This window comes from Balaenoptera acutorostrata, chromosome 14, assembly GCF_949987535.1.
Source record: "Balaenoptera acutorostrata chromosome 14, mBalAcu1.1, whole genome shotgun sequence".
Classification (NCBI taxonomy): Eukaryota; Metazoa; Chordata; class Mammalia; order Artiodactyla; family Balaenopteridae; genus Balaenoptera; species Balaenoptera acutorostrata.
The window spans coordinates 27,227,403-27,247,586 of NC_080077.1; the positions used below are offsets into that span (position 1 = coordinate 27,227,403).

At 39.5% G+C, this 20,184-nt stretch overlaps 1 protein-coding gene across 2 annotated transcripts in view; it reads left to right on the forward strand.

The window, feature by feature from the left end:
• The window catches only part of IL20RA (interleukin 20 receptor subunit alpha), a 36,317-nt gene that overhangs the window by 9,431 nt on the left and 6,702 nt on the right, over window positions 1-20,184 (forward strand). The window contains exons 2-5 of one of the 2 annotated variants that reach the window (XM_057528147.1): window positions 11,418-11,553; window positions 16,852-17,033; window positions 18,234-18,409; window positions 18,985-19,129. In XM_057528147.1, coding sequence (XP_057384130.1) covers window positions 11,418-11,553; window positions 16,852-17,033; window positions 18,234-18,409; window positions 18,985-19,129 — 639 coding nt within the window. The remainder of the gene's footprint in view (window positions 1-11,417; window positions 11,554-16,851; window positions 17,034-18,233; window positions 18,410-18,984; window positions 19,130-20,184) is intronic. The other variant, XM_057528148.1, reaches the window with a different exon arrangement.

The following is a 20,184-nucleotide window of genomic DNA, read 5'->3' on the forward strand; positions in this document are numbered from 1 at the left end:
CCCGACCTCAAGGTCACTGACAGCTTCAACAGGTCTCTGTGGTCTGCGGCTCTGTGCAACACTGAATCCAACCACAAACAGGTATCAAAAGGCTCCCATGTTACAGCTGTGGTTTTCTAAGAGGGCTGGTGCTCTTTCTCACTTCCTGAATCAACACAGTCCTTTGAAGGCTCTGTTAGCTTTAACAGCAAGAGCAAAGGGAACGTCTTCATTGATCCATTCTCTGAGTTGACCCTGGAGAAGTTCCAGTGTCGTCAGTGCCTTTGGCTCTTCGTGGGTGGCCTCTTCACTGTTGCTCTGCTTTTATCCTGACCAGTGTTTTTTAATATCTTTGTGGTAGGATAACCACCTCAGAGAGCTGATCTTCAGCGAGCCCCGCGCAGCATGTGGATCCCCTGTCCATTTTATCACATTTAGTTACACAACTTCATTGAGGCTTAATTCAACCCTGAAGAGGTGTGATCCGAGCCCTGGTCACCGTCAAAAACATCAAAGCATTGACTTGTCACTATAGAGGAGAGTTAACCTATTGAAAAATATTGCACCTTTCTGACAGTGTTTTTGATGGCTGCTCTACACTTCTGTCTTCATCTCGTTTGACTGGAAAGTCTGAGATCACACTCTCAACCTCGTTTGCCTCAAAATCCCAATCAACAGCCAAGAGAAGTAAATACTACTAATTACTTCCAAATCTCCACTAAGTAATTATTTTTAAGTCTCTCTCACTTTTTCTATTAATTTTTTTCTCACATTTTTATCTTGATTTTCTCTCTGAAAATTTCAAGTGATGGAGATGTTAATGGAAGAATCACATTACTTATGTGAGGATAAAAAGAAGTACTATGATTTATGAAAATTATTTGAAAAATAAAGTGGACGATGTATGTTGATATTTAATAAACACCTATTGATGGAACTGGGAGCTCCCAACAGCTATTCTTTCCAATACCTTAGTGGTTTCAAATGGTTTGTCTTTGACTCTGTTCTTTCTTTTATCTTTTCCTTTCTGAGGCAAGTTATCAAGTTGTAGAGACTCCAACCCACATTTGAATCTATTTTTCCACAGTTACTGTGATATTCAATTTGGATAAACACTTTGGAGATCACAAAATGTGGAGAAAAATCAAGTCCCTGGCCTCAAAAAGCAAGTCTGAAAGGGAAGGGAAGGGAAGACATACATACAAGAGATGACATAAGGAAGTGGGACTGATTTTCTAACAACGGGACCGACATATTCAAATTAATAATGGCATCTTCAAAATAGACATTTTAGGAGGCTGTGCACAAACATCTCACAATGTATTTCCTAAACTCCTTTTTTCAGAGTTCTCAATAGAACCTGTATGCATCCGTCAGATTAAGGTTTGCCATTAAGTGGCAAACTTTCATCTTGGAGGTGTGGTTTAATTTTCAAAAGCATTCAAAGCCACTTCCAACAAACTTGGGTAATCAAGCTAAGAAATGCTATGTTGGGCAAAAACAAGGTGTGACTATAAAAAAAAAAAAATGAGATGGAATTTTTTGCATTTATACAAGCAACCGCTGAAGACAGTTGTAGCTGAAAGGAAGCATGCCCCAGATGCCAGAGCTGAGCAGTACCAGGGAATAATTATAAACCCTCCCAAGGGAACTGCTTGGACAATGCACACTCTTTTTGATGGGTAAATGCCAATATATTTATTTTAAGAGTAGTCTCAACCTTAAAGTCCTACTTGCTCTCAAGCACCAACAGCAATATTCCAAAACGTGTTTAAGCACATAGATTTACTTATTGAGGTGTGGCTCTAAAGAAATAACATGCTTTTTATGTATGACTTATATATCGCTCATCCATATAAAAGCTCACATACCTGGCAGGGAAAGCATGTATTGATGGATTGTGTCCCAGATTCAGAAAATATCTGCTCTGTGAGAGCAGGGCCTTCTGTGTGTTTCTGTCTGCCACCGCACCCCAGTAACTATCAGTTTCTATTTCTAGTAGGTGCCCAGTAATGAGGTTGAATGAATGATGTGACTAAGTACACTTCCACCAGAAAAAACTTCAATGAAGGAGAAATACTAGGGTTTTCCTCACTGAATTCCTTGTATGTGTGTGTGTGTACATATTTTTATTCACACTGAGAAAAGATAGGGAAAAACAGCATATGAAGCATTTGCATTTTTAAGAATTGAACTCCTCATTGAATTTCTTATATATCTCCTTAGAAGCAGTCATCTGTAACATGCAAACTTTCCAGTGATCATGCAATCTCTTCTTCCCACAACACTGCTCCTTGAAGCATTCCCTAAAGGCAGTAAGTGAGTGTCCTAGTAGAGAACCCTGTTGTCCTCAGAGCACTTGGGCTCAAACAGCTTCCAGATGGCTGAATAACCACAAGGCAAATCAGTCAGCCTCTCTGGGACTCTATCTAATTGGCTCTAAAGGGAGAATAGTAACCATGGAGGACAATACTGAACTAATGATTATTGAGCTCTTTCTTTGTACCAGGCACTATTTTGGGAACCTTATTTAATCATTCCAACAAGCCTATGAGGCAGATAATATTATTGTTTTATTTTACAAATGAGGAAATTGAGTACAGAGGCTAAATAACTTACTTCAGGGCACACAGCTTAGATAAGCAGTAGAACAGGGAGTAGGTCCCAGTGTGGCTCTAGAACTCTCGTTCTTAAAACTTCTCTCTGACCTACTCACATAAACAATTACTAGAAGCCAATGAGATAGGGCAGGTGGCAATGCCCTATATAATGTTCAGTATACTATTAAGAGAAAACAGAGGCAGCATGCAAGTACAGCAGCAAGTGGGCAAAGAAATAATAGAGAAATTGTAGCGGGATTGGTAGAGGAAGATAATCGAGTTCAGAGAAACTACTGTTAACATCAAACTGTACTCTCTCCTTTACAGAAGACAGTTAAGTATATTTTCTCAGGTAAATAGTTCCTGAATAACATTTCAAGTGTTGTTTAGATGATTCACTTTCTAAGGGCACTTGATATATGTAATATATATCAAGGGGGAAAAGAGGAAAGAGGAGTTAATATTTTTCAAGAGAGATAATTTATAACTTAAGACAAAAGAAAATATGCCTTTCCTTTCAGGACGATGAAGTTAGAACCATACTTAATCTGTTTGAAGGCAGTGACACTGTTTGGCTCTCCTTTGGTGGAGGTTGGGATGAGATATTTCCAACTTTTGCTTCCTGAAACTGATTAATCACCCTCTGGTGCTTTTTGTACATCGATTGTTTTTAACCCCATTTCCCACAACAGAAAACTCATTCGGGAGGTGATTTTTTTTTTTCTTTTTTTGGTCTTACAAGCATAGTAGGTATTTTCCTATTTTGAAAGACACTTGTAAGATGTGGCAACCACTTGCCATGGGCTGCTCTTCCTTCATTAAAAAGCATCTGTTGAGTATCTTCTGACTGGGCTAATCCCCTGTGTATAGTGTAAGTTTCCCAGGGTGATTTCAAGCTATCAGGGTTTGGTGGTTCAGGCTGTGTCACCCTCATCCAGATGCTCATGTGAATCCGGGTCCTGCCCTGTCTCTACAATATATGTGAGCCCAGTGGTCCCTGGTTAGTTCAGTTCAAAAGTATTTATTTGAGAGGCACTGGGGATACAAAGGATCTTATAAGACATGGTGCCCAGGGTCAAACAGCTCAGAGCCTAGTGATTCCTTCACTGCTTCAGCTTCAGAAAGACAGATGAGGCTGGAGGGCTGGAGACTTTCTCTGGGCAGAGGTGGGCAGGGCTTCCTCAATGCTGAGGTTCCCTTGTTAATCATGAGCTTGAGAAACTTGAATGGCCCCAAAGGGAAGTCCCCCAAAGTGGACACATTTGACTGTTCAGCCTCTTGTAGTCTGGTGGTTTTCCTCAGGGGTGAATGAGCGTACTGTCCATAACGGGAAAGTCAGAGAGTCTCAGCCCCAGAAGAGAGAGGTTTGGGTAACCACGAGCCTGATTACCCTTTGTGAGTTCACTCTGAAGACCTCACCACTTTTTACCAGTGTTCATCAGGCATTAATTTATGCATAGACTTTTCCCACAGTATAATGAAATGGAAATACCTTTTACTGTCAGGCATATAATGAAAACTGCAACATACTTAAGATGATGACATTAGTATTATCTTTGAGGCCATTAAGAAAATGTCACATACCATTTCATTCCACCTACAGAAAGGTAACTATAAGGGAATTCTTGGAACTAATTAGCAGCCACATTTTATAGAACTCCACTAATGAAGTTGTCAAAGATTTACCCATTTCTGCCGCAGACCGGCTGCAGAAAGCTAGAAGTTCCTGGCGGTGAGGGGTAAGGAACTGAAAAGCACCAGTATGGGGTCAGAAGGGCCAAGACAACTGATGGTTGCAAGGCAAGTTTATTCAAAGAGCATGAATGTATATATAGGTTTAGTATGGAACGAATATTAGACAATAAATCAGTAAACCTTGTATTTCCACATAATTCTGTCGCCACTATCTATGCGCCACTATCTATGCGTCAGCATGCCTTATGGGCCATTCTCTGGAGATACAGACTTCCCCTTCAGGGCAGCACGTCCTTCTTCTGGGGAACAACCAGGGGCTCTTAGATCCAGAGCAGGCACCTGGAACGAAACTGGCCGCAAGCCATTTTCCTTTTTTACGCTCAATACCGCAGCGTCAGGAGTGCATACCAAGAAAGAGACAAGCAGTTCTCCGGAAAGCAGAAAGCTGAATAAGCTTACAGCTTGGGGGCCACCACACATTTCCAATTCCATTTATTTATTCTCTTTCTACTAGAAGGACCCAAGAGGAGATAGAAGACTTTTTCTTTATGGTGTTATAACATAGATGAAGCTGGGCTAGAAAACTTTCCCAAAGGCCAAGATACAATGAGAGGAAAATAAACACTGAGAGGGAACACAAGTCTAAATGACATGACTTACAAGCTATAGCTAACCCGTCATTACTTAGGAGTTCATTAAGTGGACCCCTTCTTGCTGACCCCTCACAGCTTTGTTAGGACAGAAGCCATCTTTTTGGTTGTTGTTCGTTGGTTAATTTTTTTCCTTTTTTAAATTGAAGTAGAGTTGATATACAATATTACATAAGTTACAGGTGTACCATATAGTGATTCACAATTTTTAAAGGTTATACTCCATTTATAGTTATAAAATATTGGCTATATTCCCTGTGTTGTACAATATATCCTTGTAGCTTATCTTATACATAATAGTCTGTGCCTCTTAATCCCCTACCCCTCTATTGCCCTTCCCCCCCTCCCCACTGGTAACCACTAGTTTGCAGAAGCCATCTTAAATACCCATTATCCAAGGGGGCCCCCCTCAAGTCTCCCTCCATTGCCCAATGTCCATATCCCGGTCAGGGAAGCTCAAAGGGAGCCTGGAGTTCTTGTCCCTTTCTGAGGTCTTCTGTGTTTCATTTTCTCCAGAAAGACCAGCCTCCTACCCAGTGACTGTCGTCAGGAATGCCCACTCCCTTTAGGGGAGACCATGCATACCTTCCACAATATCACAACGTAATCACATCATTAAAATAGTACAGGCCAATACTCTAAATGGAGGCACACATGGAAAAATAAGGCGTCTTTTAGTTCCCAAAGATACTATAGGAGGAGGGTACCAAAATTGTAAAGGCATAAAAACCACAGAGCTAGTTAGGGTTTTGCGGGTGATTTGGTGTGACTAGTGAACATAGTGCATTTGGCAGAATTACAAAAGGAGAGGCCAGACCAGACCATGGAGAACTTTGTGTACCAAACGGAAGTTGTAATGGTATAGCACTCCAAGAAATAAAATTCTGTGTACTAATCCAACAGCTTCGTGATTTGGGATATGAAATGGATGGACTTTCAGAGGATCAGAGCTGTACTTCCAGGCCATCAATCTATGCGAACAAAAATGCTTTTCTTACCCACGAATTGGCACATGACTCCTGATATCAATGTGGGTGTGACATATTTTCTCTTTGGTGTTGATTAAATTATCTTATCGATACTGGCAGGTTAGGAAAATGACTTATCTCAACTGGAACATTTATTCAGGAGTGTTTTCTTTATGTTTTCCAAACTGGAAACAAACCGTGCCTACAACTTTGTGAAGATGAAAACACCACAAGGAAATACTAGTTGTCAGTTGTTCTTTTTTAAATACTGTTTCTCCTCCTCAAAAACAAAGTGCTAATTCTATTTTTTATCACTCTTTTACATCATCAACAGGGCAAATATTCCTTGATAAATCCTCATCTGTTGATTTAGCTTTCACAACACAGCAACTCTGTTACTGATGTGACTCTCATAGCTCTGCTTCATCAGGGGGTACTGTTGTTTCTACTTTGAAAATAGAGCTCCCAGCTGCGCCCACCTCACCCTCCATATCCACAGCCAGCGTCTCGGTGCAAGCTCAGCCTTCCTCACTGGGGCTGCTGCAATTACGGTCTTACAGGTCTCTCCAGTTCTATTCTTGCCCCCATCCAGTCTTTCTTCCTCTCAGTAGTGAAGTAATCCATTTGAAATACAAATAGGCCCATGGCTTCCACTGCATAAAAGGCTTCAATACTTTTCTGCTGAATTTCAATTATAACCCAGCTTCCTTCCCAGGGTTTACAAAGACCGGGGTGGGGAGGGGGGAGGGGAGAGGGGGGGAGGGGTCTAGCCCCTTTGAACTTCTTCAGTTACATCGTGGCCGCTCTCCTCTTCCTCACTTTTTCCAGCCACGCTGGTCTTTTGACTGTTCGAAGGCACTGTTTTTTTGGATGGGCTTTTTTCCATCTCAGGAGTCTCTGCCAGGAACACTGCCCTCCCACTTCACAGCTGACTCCTAAGCCCCTATCTAAGTAGGTTCTGTGACCCACTACTGCAACCTTATTCCCTTTCATAACTGGGTCACCAAATTTGTAAGTATGTTTTTGTTTGTTTTTTGACTTGTGAATGGTGCTCTCTTTCCATTAGTCTGGGATCTCCACAGGGGCAGGAACATATCTGTTTATTCACCATTAGGTATCCACACAGTGGCAATTGTATTAGCTTCCTGGAGCTGCTGTAATAAAGTACGACAAACTGGATGGCTTAAAACAACAGAAATGTATTCTCTCACAGTTCTGGAAGCTAGAAGTACGAAACCAAGGTGTTGGCAGTGCCATGCTTCCTCTGAAACTTCTGGAGGAGGTTCCTTCTTTGCTTTGTCCACCTTCTGGTGGTAGCCAGGCTTCTTGGCTTATAGATGCATCTCTCCAACCTTCCATCTTCAAATCGTGTTCTCCCTGTGTCTTCAGAACACCATTCACTGGGTCTTCAGATGGCTTTTATCATGGTAAGGCTGCCCCTGGGATAATACTTTGATTTATTGACAAGAGGATAGATATCCAAAACTGATATATTTTCTGCCTAGGCAATCAGAAAGATAATGTTAATCCAAATGAAGAATCTGAAGGATTAAAAGCTAGGATATACTTTCCCCAGAAATAGTGTACAAAACAGCAACATCCATTTTAAATGTATTTATGTTAAAGGTGTTTACTACCATGTATTTACAATGAACTTAACTAAGCATTTATCTTTTTTTTTTAATTCAAAAAATTGTTGCTGTGATTCTCACTTGCAATTAAAGGCTAATAAGTTTACAGTCTTCTCATTGGGTTTTAAAAATTTCCTTATAAAGGTGAAATGGAACTATTAAAAAGAACATTTTTCAAGATTGTGAAAGCAGGAGTCTTTTATAACATCATTGGGAATGGAGGGGGCCATTTTTTTCTTCTTCCATTTCTTCCATTTAATTCGCTTTTTTTTAGTGATTAATTTCTCTTAGTTTCTCTCAGTTTTAGACTCTTTGTTGTATTAGTTATCTAGTACTGTGTAACAAACTGCCTCAAAACTTAGCAACTTAAAACAACAAATATTATGTCATGGTTTCTGAGGGTCAAGGGTCCAGTAATGGCTTAGCTGGTGGTTCTGGCTCAGGGTCTCCCACAAGAGTATAGTCAAGGGGTAGGCTGGGGCTGCAGCCATCTGAAGGCTTGACTGGAGCTGGAGGATCCACTTCTAAACTCATTAATGTGCCTCTTGGCAGGAGACTTCATTCAGTTCTTCACCAGCTGTTGGAGGCCTGTTACTTGCCACATGGTCCTCTGCAGAGGATTGTTCACAAAAAGGCAGCTGACTTTTCCCAGAGTAAATAATCCAAGAGAGAGAAATCAAGATGGCAGCCACAGTATCTTTTATAACCTAATCTTGGAAATGACATACCGTCACTTCTGTCATATTCTATTGGTCACACAGACCAACCCAGATACAGTGTGGGAGAGGAATATACAGGCTGTGAATGCCAGGAGGAGGGAATTACTGAGGGCCATCTTGTAGGCTGGCTAACAAAACTGTGGCAATATGTTAATTTACCCATAATGTAAACTTGCAGAGAAGGTATATATCCATTTCACAACATTTATAATGAAATATGTTTTCTTGTCAAAAAATAGAATGGCTTGATGAGAAAATTGTTTAATGTTGTAATATTGTTGTCAGATTATTAATTCCTTTTATTTAACCTATTATTCCTTTTATTTAAACTATTAAAATGATTTTTTCTTTAGCATTTCTCTACAGAGGATTTCTATAAATTAATCCTCTACGTTACAGAGTTTGGTAACATTTTGATAATTGATGTAGCTTTTCTAGAGGATCATTTAAATGATTACAAAACACTAGTAAAATTTTCTGTTGAATCAGTGAACATTAATGATTGACAGCCCATTCCAGAGTGCTTTATTTCAGAAAAGCAAAATTGCTTTGTTTCCTCATAACAGTGCCTCCCCCAATTAAATTAAAATGAGCAGTCCATTTACTTTATTCCAAGTTATTTCTTTAAAAATTTGGGGGTACGTTTTAGACATTTTGAGAATTCTGTTGTTTACTTATATTAAAAGTCACACAGAAACCAATGTTGTAGAAGATAAACCTTTGTATAGATAAACATTGAGAAAATATGCCTGGATTATAATATCTAAGATAACTTGTGTTTTTTAATTCTCCGAACACAAATTGCCACAAATCAGACTATTCTGGTTCCTTCTCAGTCAGTTCTGTGGAGCCATGTTTTGGTAATGTCTTCCATCCGCGATATTATAATACACAGTCTATTTTAATTTTAGTTTTTACAAGATGCTAACCACTCTTCACATGTTAGTGTCATCTAAAAATATAGAACCACAGCATTTTAGATCTGGAAAGATCCTCGGAATTGTTTATGTTGACAGTGTTCCCCACTTTTGAAGGATTGGGGAATACTATACTTCATGGTGCTGCTTCCCCAAGTTCTCTGTTTTGTCTTAAAAATATGATTAAAAGTTAGAACCTAGTGATAGCACAGAGCAGTATTAAATCATTAATAATTATTCATTATATATAAGCTCCAGAAAAAGCCAATACCAGTTGATATGCAATGGTTCCAAAGAGTTAGAAGAATAGAAATCAAAGACAGACATTGGGCAGGTGGCATCCTTTAGAGATCCTTTCTACTGCTCCTACACACACAGCCACACAGTGACCAGTTGACAGAGCTTCTCTTTGAGTGTTTAACTTCCCTCTCTAAAGTAAAACTGAGGACTTCCCTGGTGGCGCAGTGGTTAAGAATACGCCTGCCAATGCAGGGCACATGGGTTTGATCCCTGGTCCGGGAAGATCCCACGTGCCGCAGAGCAGCTAAGCCCATGCGCCACAACTACTGAGCCTGCGCTCTAGAGCCTGCGAGCCAGAACTACTGAGCCCACGTCCCACAACTACTGAAGCCCGTGTGCCTAGAGCCCGTGCTCCTCAACAAGAGAAGCCATCGCAATGAGAAGCCCTCGCACCGCAACGAAGAGTAGCCCCCGCTCGCCACAACTAGAGAGAAAAGCCCGTGCGCAGCAACAAAGACCCAACGCAGCCAATAAATAAATAAATAAATAAATTTATTAAATAAAATAAAACTGAGGTATTAAAAAAAATTGAGCAAGGTTAAAAGTAGGAGTCATTACAAATGTAGCACATGCTTGCACACATGCACGAACACAAACTCAACCACTTATAGTTTGGTCACTCTGCCACATGTTAAAGAGCTTATTTTGGCTTAGAATCAGGATCATGTTACATTATAAAGTTTAATTCTAAAGGAAAGAATTTTTTCTTTCTTTTCATTTGGCTTGTGGGATTACAATACATTGTATAGAGCTAATCTTAGCCAAGGATTACCACAATCATAAAGCTAATTCCTTTCTCTGACATTAGTCTCAGTTGATTTATACAAGAATTGTTGAACGTTAGCCAAAATTAGACCAGCCTTCAGTGACTTAGCTAAATTTTATTTCCTGTTTGATTTGAAATATCAAAATTTGATATTTTCCAAATTCATTGACTAGAATATGCATATTTATGATAAATTCTTCATAATATCTGATTGTTTATTACTCAGGACTTTGGGATCTCTCCAATAGTTTAAATTAATATTTTGATTCTTTCATATCAGCACTGAATTTTTTCGTTTATTGTATTTAAAGGATCGTCTTTGTTTTCTTTTATAAGAAACTATTCTTCACTTTTTTTTTTCCTTTTCTAATTTTTTGGTAGTTTCTCCATTTTTTATCATTCCTTTACAGAGGATTTCTATAAATTAATCCTCTAGGATACAGTCTTTCTTAGAACACAGTTAGATGAACATATCAGTGTTTAATTAAATAAATTGTCTTCTTTCATTAGTTCTTATTTTAATTATTTCTTTATTATATACTTTAGTAAAGCTAACCCCAGCTCCAATCTCCAATCTCTGGCCTTTCAGTGACATCTATCCTAAATTTTATTTCTATATCTAATAAAGGGATTGTTTCAGTTATCTTCTGGTGCATAACAAACTACCCCAACATTTAGTGGTTTAAAAGAATCATTTTATAATTTCTCATAATTCTGAGGATTTATCTAGGGCTCAGCTGGATGGTTCCTCTGCTGGTCTCTTTCAGAGCCTCTCATGAAACTTCAGTCTATGGCACATGGGGCTGGAATGTCCACAGTGGCTTCATTCTGGCCCCTTGGTTGGAAGACTGGACTCAGCTGGGACACTGGGACAGCCGAACCTCTCTCTCTTCATATGGCCTCTTGACATGGTTTCTCCAGCATAGTCGCCCACTTTTTACATGGCAGCTCGGGGCTTTCAAAAGGACAAAAGTGGAAGCTCGTAGGCCTTGTTAAGGCTCAGTCCCAGTATCAATTTTGTTGGTTAAAGAGGGCCATGAGGTCAGCCCATGTTCAGTTTGGAAGGAAATACACAGAGCATGAGTACTGGAAGGTGTGGCTCATTGGAGGCCATATCTGGAGACCAGCTACCACATGTTAGGTCTTCCTTTCTCTCTATTAAGACCTCAATTCCTCTCTACTCCTTTTTCAGTTCCCTGTGTCTCTGGTGGTCTGCCTAAACCTACAAATATCACCTTCTTATCTATAAACATGAAGAATATCCTACAGTGGAACCCACCACAGGGCCTACAAGGAGTGGAAGTTACTTATTCTGTGCAGTATTTCATGTAAGTTGGTTCTTTTCGTTTTGGCTAATTTATAAGCACAAGACTCAGACTCCTATTAATTGTGCAAAGATAAACCATCTATTGTATTAAATGAGTGAGGAAAAAGAAAGGTTTTAGATATTTCATGTTAAGTTATCTCATTGTGTTTTGTTAGATTAAATTAGACAACAGTTTCTTCATGGAAACAGTATTGAGTACTTAGGCAAGAAGAAGTTATTTAAATGGAGAAAAGAAGTCTGTCAAAATGTTATTCTGTGTCTGAGCAAACAAGGAAATCCATCACCTCTGAAACATCTATACTTACTAGAATTATAGGACATTTTTAAGTGAAACTGAGTGCAGAATTCTGTACAACTCACAGTTTTTATTAAAGATAATAGTGAATGGACATTTTCACTTTTCACCTCTCGCTCAACACTCATTGCAATCAACAAAGAATGCAAAACGGTGAGTGGGTGTGTGATAGGTCCTCACTCCTATACCTACTCACCTAATATTTAATAAAGAGCTAGCTCCATTCAAAGAGTAATTGTCCCGAAGAATCCAGCACACCTATCCCTAATTACTGAAAGGGAGAAAGACAAAAAGAACACAAGTCAAAAATTCCTGAAAGCTTTCTCATGGAAATTAAAGAAAAATTCAGACAAATAATGGTCCATAGTTTGAATCCATAAACAACGTGTTCTCTAATGGTAAACCTCAAAGAAGAGATAACAGTCAAAGAAGAGATTCTAAGACAAGAAGAAGAACTTTTTAAAAAAGCACGGTGGCAGAACTTAGGAAGAAGATGGAAAATAAAAATGTTATATAGAGATGAAAAACCTATTATAGCTAACAGGTAGTAATAATTGAACAGGTAATAATGACTATCTGGAATTGCATATCCATGCATGCTCTGTCTAGGAAAATTTAATAAAAATAATAGGAAGACATATCCTGGTAAAGTTATTGAACTTTGAAGAAAATGAAATGATTTATGACCGTCACAGCAAAAGCAATGATTTCTATCTGGCAACACTCAGTTCATGACAGTGATATATCTTCTGAGGGAAAAATAAGTGTGACCTAAGACTCTTACCAAGTTCAGCAAATGTATTTTCTGTATTTTCAAGCAGGTTGAACCTGGGCTATCACTCCCCTGAGACCTTCTTGCAGGCTGTGGCGGGGAGGGAACACTAACTAAAGATGATATCCAACTGACAGAGGGATAAAGATGAGCCTAAATGAACTTAGTAATGACAAGATTTTGGCAAAAAGACAGGGAGCAGGCATTGAAACTATCTAAATGTAGAACTAAGACTAGTGATGGGAAATATGGTTACAGAACTTTCTTGTAAATGTTTGAATTTTATCAATCATATAACAAATCAGAAGGTGGGGAAAAACTGTATGTGTACTGACTTCTGTAGCACGAAGCCATTATATGTGATCCAAAATGAAAATATGGCATCATTTTAATAACTAAACTCTCAATATCTTCCATACACAATTTTCTTAATTTAAAAGATCTTTTAAGAACTAATATCTCATGTGGTGATGAAACATTTGAACTGCAGTGATTTCATTTCATTTTAATTTCTTTTTCTTTGAAGTTTGAATCAAGTTAAATTTACTACTTTTATTAAAATCATAAGTATGGCATAACCTAGCTTTTGTCTATGTATTCAGCTATTGAATCATTCCTCTGGGTACATATAAGCATAATGAGATGTGCAGAATCATGTGTACCAAATGTTTCAGGGTAATGGACTTCAGGGTAGTTTATTTCTCGGTTATACTTTTCTGATTGCATGAGTTTAAAAACTGTACCATATTTACAAAAAAGAATAACATCATTTTTGTCTTTGAAAAGAAAATTCTGAGGAGATATGTGGATATATGTATATGTATAGCTGATTCACTTTGTTATACAGCGGAAACTAACACACCATTGTAAAGCAATTATACTCCAATAAAGATGTTAAAAAAAAAAAAAGAAAAGAAAATTCTGACCATTAAAGGCAGTGAAAGACTTTGGCTGCTACTCACAATGACCTCATTTATCTAGAACTTCATTCTCATTGCCAAAGAATTTCTCAGGAACCAGTATTTTAGGGAAGAGGCATCACTCTGCCAGGAGAAATGGCTCATGAGTGTGTCCTTGTCTCCTTTTTCATTAGTGGAGCAAGGAGCTTGTTCTGTTCTTTATGTGTTTATGTGATTCAGAAAAGAAGAGAGAGAGTAATCACTGCTCTGTGAGAGTAGATAATTTAGATTACATAAATTTCAAAAAAGAATATTTGAAAAGAAACTTGCCATGTTGGAGTTCTTACATGCCTGTGAATGTGGACAGTGGGCAGGAATACAGGGCAGCTTGTGTCACTGACATGGCTCCGGGCTCAGCTCCAAAGACAAACAGTCCTGGGGTCATAGCCAGACTGTGAACCTAAATGGGTAACCTTGGGCAAGTTACATATTATACTTTTTTACTTTTGAGTGAAGTTTGTTTCCAAGTAAAAAACGAAATTTTAACAAAAGTTTAAATTATATCTACCCAAAGAATTTAATGCCAAAAATAGAGTGTAGCATTAAAAGCACAAGCTTTAGCATCAAGGAGAAGTGGTTCAAATCCCAGATATGCCTGGTACTAGTCAGACTACCTTGAGCAACTCCCTTAATATCACTGAGCCTCAATTTCCTCATCTGTAAAATGGGATGAAAATAACGGTACCTACCTCCTAGGGTTATTATGATAATTAAATGAGATAAAGCTTTCAAATCCTAAGCACCAGTCCAAGCGCATAATAGACACTTGATAAATATTTCCTGCCATTACCAGAAATCAGAGACCACTGAGGGCCCCGCATGACTTTTTGACATGCATGAACATCATTACTGTAGTATTTATTGAATGATTCATGTCTATCAGCTTGTCAGACTTACCAAGCATTTTGTCCAGAATTAGTAAAGAGCGTTTCTCCTTCATCGACATCTGTCATGGGAAGCTGCCTTGCCCTTGGCAAAGTCAGGAAGTTTGAGGAGAAAAGGTCAAATAGGCGATGGCAATATTTTTCCAACCACAAGTCAAGACCTGTTGGTGGGCCATGAAATCAATTTTGAGGGACATAACTAGCTTTTTTTTTTTTTAACAGGAAGGATTAGAATGGTGTGGAGTGGATTGGAATGGAAAATAACTAAGTGCCTGGCATGTTGTAAAGTTTAGGTATTATCTTCTAAAACCTTTGTTTTAGTATGTTGGATATATGTGTGAACTGGGTCACACTGTGAAATGTATTTCTTTCTATGGCTCACAGTCAATAAAAAGTTTGAAAGCCCCTCGGCATGGTGACTACTTGAATGGAGAAATTGGTCAACAAGATCTAGCTATATTTCTAATGTTTTCTGGTAGCTATGGTACTTATGAAACAGGAGACATTTACTTTCAGGACTCTGCTGCCATATTTTGAAAAGAGAAGATACCCTTAAGCTTTGGCAACACTTGATAAAGTTGACATTTCCTCCTTCTCAACACACAGTCTTCCCTTGACTTTTGTGATGTCTGTTTTTCCTTCTCCCTCTTTAGCTGCTATTTCTAAGTGTACTTTGTATCTCACCTTTATTTTTTTTAATTTTTTGAATAAACTTATTTATTTATTTATTATTTTTGGCTGCGTTAGGGCTTCGTTGCTGCACGCGGGCTCTTCTCTAGTTGCGGCGAGTGGGGGCCTACTGTTCGTTGCATTGCGTGGGCTTCTCATTGCGGTGGCTTCTCTTGTTGTGGAGCACAGGCTCTAGGCACATGGGCTTCAGTACTTGTGGTACACGGACACAGTAGATGTGGCTCGCGGGCTCTAGAGCGCAGGCTCAGTAGTTGTGACGCACGGGCTTAATTGCTCCGCGGCATGTGGGATCTTCCCGGACCAGGGATCGAACCCATGTCCCCTGCATTGGCAGGTGGATTCTTAACCACTGTGCCACCAGGGAAGTTCCGGTATCTCACCTTTAAATCTTGCTGCTCCTGAAATTTTATCCTAGGGTTTGCTTTGTCTCCATGGGTAATTTCATTGATGCCTCTGCCTTCCATGAGCAGCTTTATGCCATAGATTTCAAAATCCCTACCTCCCACTCACCCCTTTCTCCTGAGCTCCAGCGCTTTCTGGGCATCCGCATTCAGATACCTTTTACGTATCTTAAGCTCAACATGTCAAAAACTGAACTCATTATCTTTTCCTCCCCCTCCTCTCCCCATTTCCCAAACCCACTCTTCTTCCGCATTCCTCATCTTGGTAAGTGTTACCACCATTCCACCCAACTAGCCCGGACAGAAAGAGACATCATCCTTAACACCTTCTTTTCCCTCATCTCTTTCATGCACTCAATCACCAAGTCTTGTCTCCTAATATTTTTTCCTTTTGTCCTGTCATTCATTCCACTGCCACTAGCCTTGTGCAAGCCACCTACCTCTTCCACCTGGACCACTCTAGCATCCTCTCAACTGCTCCCCAGTCGGCCACCCTTGACCCATTACGTTCTCTACACTACCACCAGAGTTAGCTGTCTAAAAGCCCAACACACCTGCTTTAATCCTTTCAGTAGCCTCTCACGCAACCCTGTCTCTTTCACTTGGCTCTTCCCATGTCACTTAACCTCTCAATACCTCAGTCTCTTCCACCTGAGAAATGCTAAAATATTTCCCACCTCCTGTTTCTATGGGTGTTATGTTTTTAATAAAGGAGAGGAAAAACAGATGTGAACAACCTGGTTAATATCATCATCATCACTATGATCATTGAAAATGCTGATTTCGGAATGCACTCCAACCTAGTGAATTTTCCCCAGAACCCTTGAGGGCAAGTATATTTTTAAATTTTATGAGAATGTCAAGAAGAATTTCCAAGGAAAAAATGACTAATTTTTCTTAAAACAATCAATCCAAAAAAAAAAAAAAAGACCCATCAAACTAACCTTGGTATGCATGTGGGCTAAAAATTTACATAGAAGAATTGATCACACAGTCTGTGAAATTTTTACTGTAGGCCAAGCCTAATAATAAAATACATGCTTTCAAAATGTACTATCCACATTATAATTCACAGAAAAGAAAGGTGATTACAGAAACTCTGACTCATATTCCTGACAGCTAATGAAAAAAATTGCCAGCAGCAAAAGTAGATTCTTTTTTGTCTCAATGACAAGCACTTTTGTTGTTGTGAAGAGAAGGTCTTAAGTTCCATTCAGTTTTATATAATGACTGTTTTCTTTTTCCCTACTGTAAAGCATACAGGGCACCTCACTGTTAATTCACAGTTTCCTTCTCAGCAGATATGGGCAAAAGAAATGGCTGAATAAATCCGAATGCAGAAATATCAGTAGGACCTACTGTGATCTCTCTGCTGAAACTTCTGACTACGAACATCAATATTATGCCAAGGTTAAGGCCATTTGGGGAACGAATTGTTCTAAATGGGCAGAAACTGGACGATTCTATCCTTTTTTAGAAAGTAAGTAACACAGTTGTCTGTTAAACATGTATCAATATCAAGTTCATCTGACCCCCTAATGTAACAGTCTCTGCCTCATAGATAGCCTTGTCGAGGCCAGTGCTCTGCACTCTGTCCATCAGGTGGAGTGACCAGCCCAAGGTACTTCACCTTGCTGCATCTCAGAGTCTCATCTTTAGAATGAAAGTTTTGGCCAAGTGTCTCTAAGATTGCTCCCGGATCCAGAATCGACGCTAGATACCAATATTATCAAATTTTGATTTGGTTTTATTGTTTAGTTGAGATTATATAATTTGAGGAACAACTGACAGATTTATTTGAATGTTGTGGGTTTATAAACTATTTGACATATGCCTGCAGGTTGATTAAAGATTGTTCTGATCTCCAAACTAAGTCTCTTCTTGTTGGTAGAGTTACGACCTAATTTCTAGATGTAACTCAGAATTAAGGCAACATCTTCCTGGTATTTCCTTTTAAAATTTTCCATCCCTGCTCTGTGACTGATTCAGCCATAAAGGACCCACTCAGAGCTGCCGTGATGAAACTTACAAGCACTCCCTAAGTTCTGGAGCTGGAGCCTTTCCCTTGCTGCCCTTCTGGGTCAGAAGTCGGCAAACTATGGCCTCGGACTAAATGCAGCACCCCCTCCCCTTTCTGTTTTTCTACAGGACAAGAGCTAAGAATGGTTTTTACATTTATATAAATAATAGTTGCAACAGAGATCACATGGCCTGCAAAGCCTAAAATACTTCCTGTCAGTACCTTTATGGTAAAAGTTTGCTAATCTCTGTTCTAGATCATTCTCCAAAGGTTACTTCCCCAAAGGTCTTTAGCAGCGCTTCATTTCTCCATTTCTGATTTTTACAAACACGTCAAATCCTCTTAATGTTATTTGTCACCAACGTTTCAGGTCCCAGGAGTGTTGCAAACACTTTTAATTATATTTACCATCATCTAGTACTGTTTATCCATGTGACTAGGAACTACATGTGACTAAGTAAATTTGCTGTTTTAACGTTCTATCAGTGTGTGACATGATTGTTTCAAGATTCGGTATCACTTGGGCCCACCTAGAGCATTCTGAGACATCTCAGATAAGAGGGTGGGCTTTAGAGCTTTGATCCCAGTAGGATTATATTGTTTCGTCCAAGGTGATTTCTACATCTGAACATGATAATTCCCTCTCCCCTCCCCTTTAAGCACAAATTGGCCCACCAGAGGTTGCTTTGACTACTGATGAGAAATCCATATCTATTGTTCTGACGGCTCCAAAGAAGTGGAAGAAAAACCCAGAAGAAAGCTCTATTTCCCTGGAACAAATATACTCTAATCTGAAGTATAATGTGTCCATATATAATACTAAATCAAATAGAACGGTAAGCCTGAAATGGAATGGGGACCTATAATTTGTGTCACTTTTTGCAGCTAATGCTGGAAACACGCAGCCCTGATGCTTAAATTCTCGGCACGTGAATCTGGGAAGGTGTGATATTCAAAAGTGTTGCCATACAAGATACAGTTGAAGCTGATGTGTAGAAATTTTTAAAACTGCCTTCAGATTTCCTTTACAGAAAGTCTCCGCTATGATGTTGCTGTTGGTGTGTAGAGCAATTGTCTGCCTCACTTTGGTGGAGAGTTTTTACTTACTTAACATCTGTCAATCACTCTCCAAGAAAGAAAAAAATATCAGCAAGAACACAGGACAAAGTGGAAGAAGAAATCCCTCCTTATGTCATTATTTAGAATTGTTCCCACAATTTGTCCAGTCCCTAACTGGGACTGCCAAGCTGAAGGAAAAGGATATTTTAAAGCTGTTACTAAAAAAAAAAGCTCTTAGTGATAGTAAAGGACTTAATGGTACCTCAGTCTTCTATTTCCTTCCAAAGTTACTTGTCTGGGGTGGTGCTGGAAATCTCTGGCTCTAACTGCTCTTCGCAATTCCCTATCCTAGTGGTCCCAGTGTGTGACAAACCGCACGCTGGTCTTCAGCTGGCTGGAGCCGGACACTCTGTACTGCGTCCTCGTGGAGTCCTTCGTCCCAGGCCCTCCTCGCCTTGCTCAGCCTTCTGAGAAGCGGTGTGTCAGTACTTTGAAAGGTAAGCTTTGAGAATCTCAGCTGGTCTGAGGAAGGAAATCTGCTAAAACTAGAAGGAAGGATGGTGGTGTAGACAAGGTTTTGAAAGGTAAGCTTTGAGAATCTCAGCTGGTCTGAGGAAGGAAATCTGCTAAAACTAGAAGGAAGGATGGTGGTGTAGACAAGGTTTTGAAAATCCGTGTCTACCAGAAACAGGCTGAAGTGAAGGCAGAAACAACCATCACCAGAAATGCATTGAGCAGCCTGGGACTCTACCATTGAACTTGGCTCACGGTAGGGAGTGTTTTCACCTCCTGGGGAACTCTTAGCACCAGTCCAACAAGACTCTACCTTGGGAAATAAGAACTATAGGAATTTTTACACACACGGTTTTTCTTCTTTAAAACTATAATCACTCTGATCAGTAGAAGTTCTGTGGTCTTTAAGAACATCAGATGAGTTTATTCCTAGAAACAAAGCAGTATCCTAAAAACACTTTACGACAGAGTCTTTTGCTCCCCCTCAGGAATACAAATTATAGGCGCTGCAGGTTGTGTTCAGATATCACTCACTGTGCAAGGCTGTGCAAGGGCCTGGGATCAGCAAATCAGTTATTACTCCCTCACTGTTATAGTTGCTTCTCTGTCTTTCCTTTTATTTGTCTCCTCGTGTTTTCTGAACTTGGCTGCCAAGGAAGTGTGGTTGAAGATTCTCGTTCCTGTTAGGAGACTAGAGTTAGGAGCTTAGCGTTTGTTTAATTGTTCTTCCCTGAGGGTGGTAAGACCCTGAACTCAAAACCTAAAAATTGAAAATAAATCCTAAAGTTTACCTTCATTGAATGGCTCTTCATCCATTCTTCTTCTGTTTCTCTCTTCCAAATGTGCTGGCCTGCCAAGTGTCACAATCATTTTCCCCAAGACTTGGTTCCGTCACCAGCTGTGGGACAGGAATGGTGACAGAACCCCCATTTTCCTCTCCCCTCAAGCCTCCCACATTTCGAGATGAAACTGTCCTAAGGATTAAAAAAGGAATTTTGTGAATACATATCAGAAGTGAAAAGCTTTATTTTTGAATCTC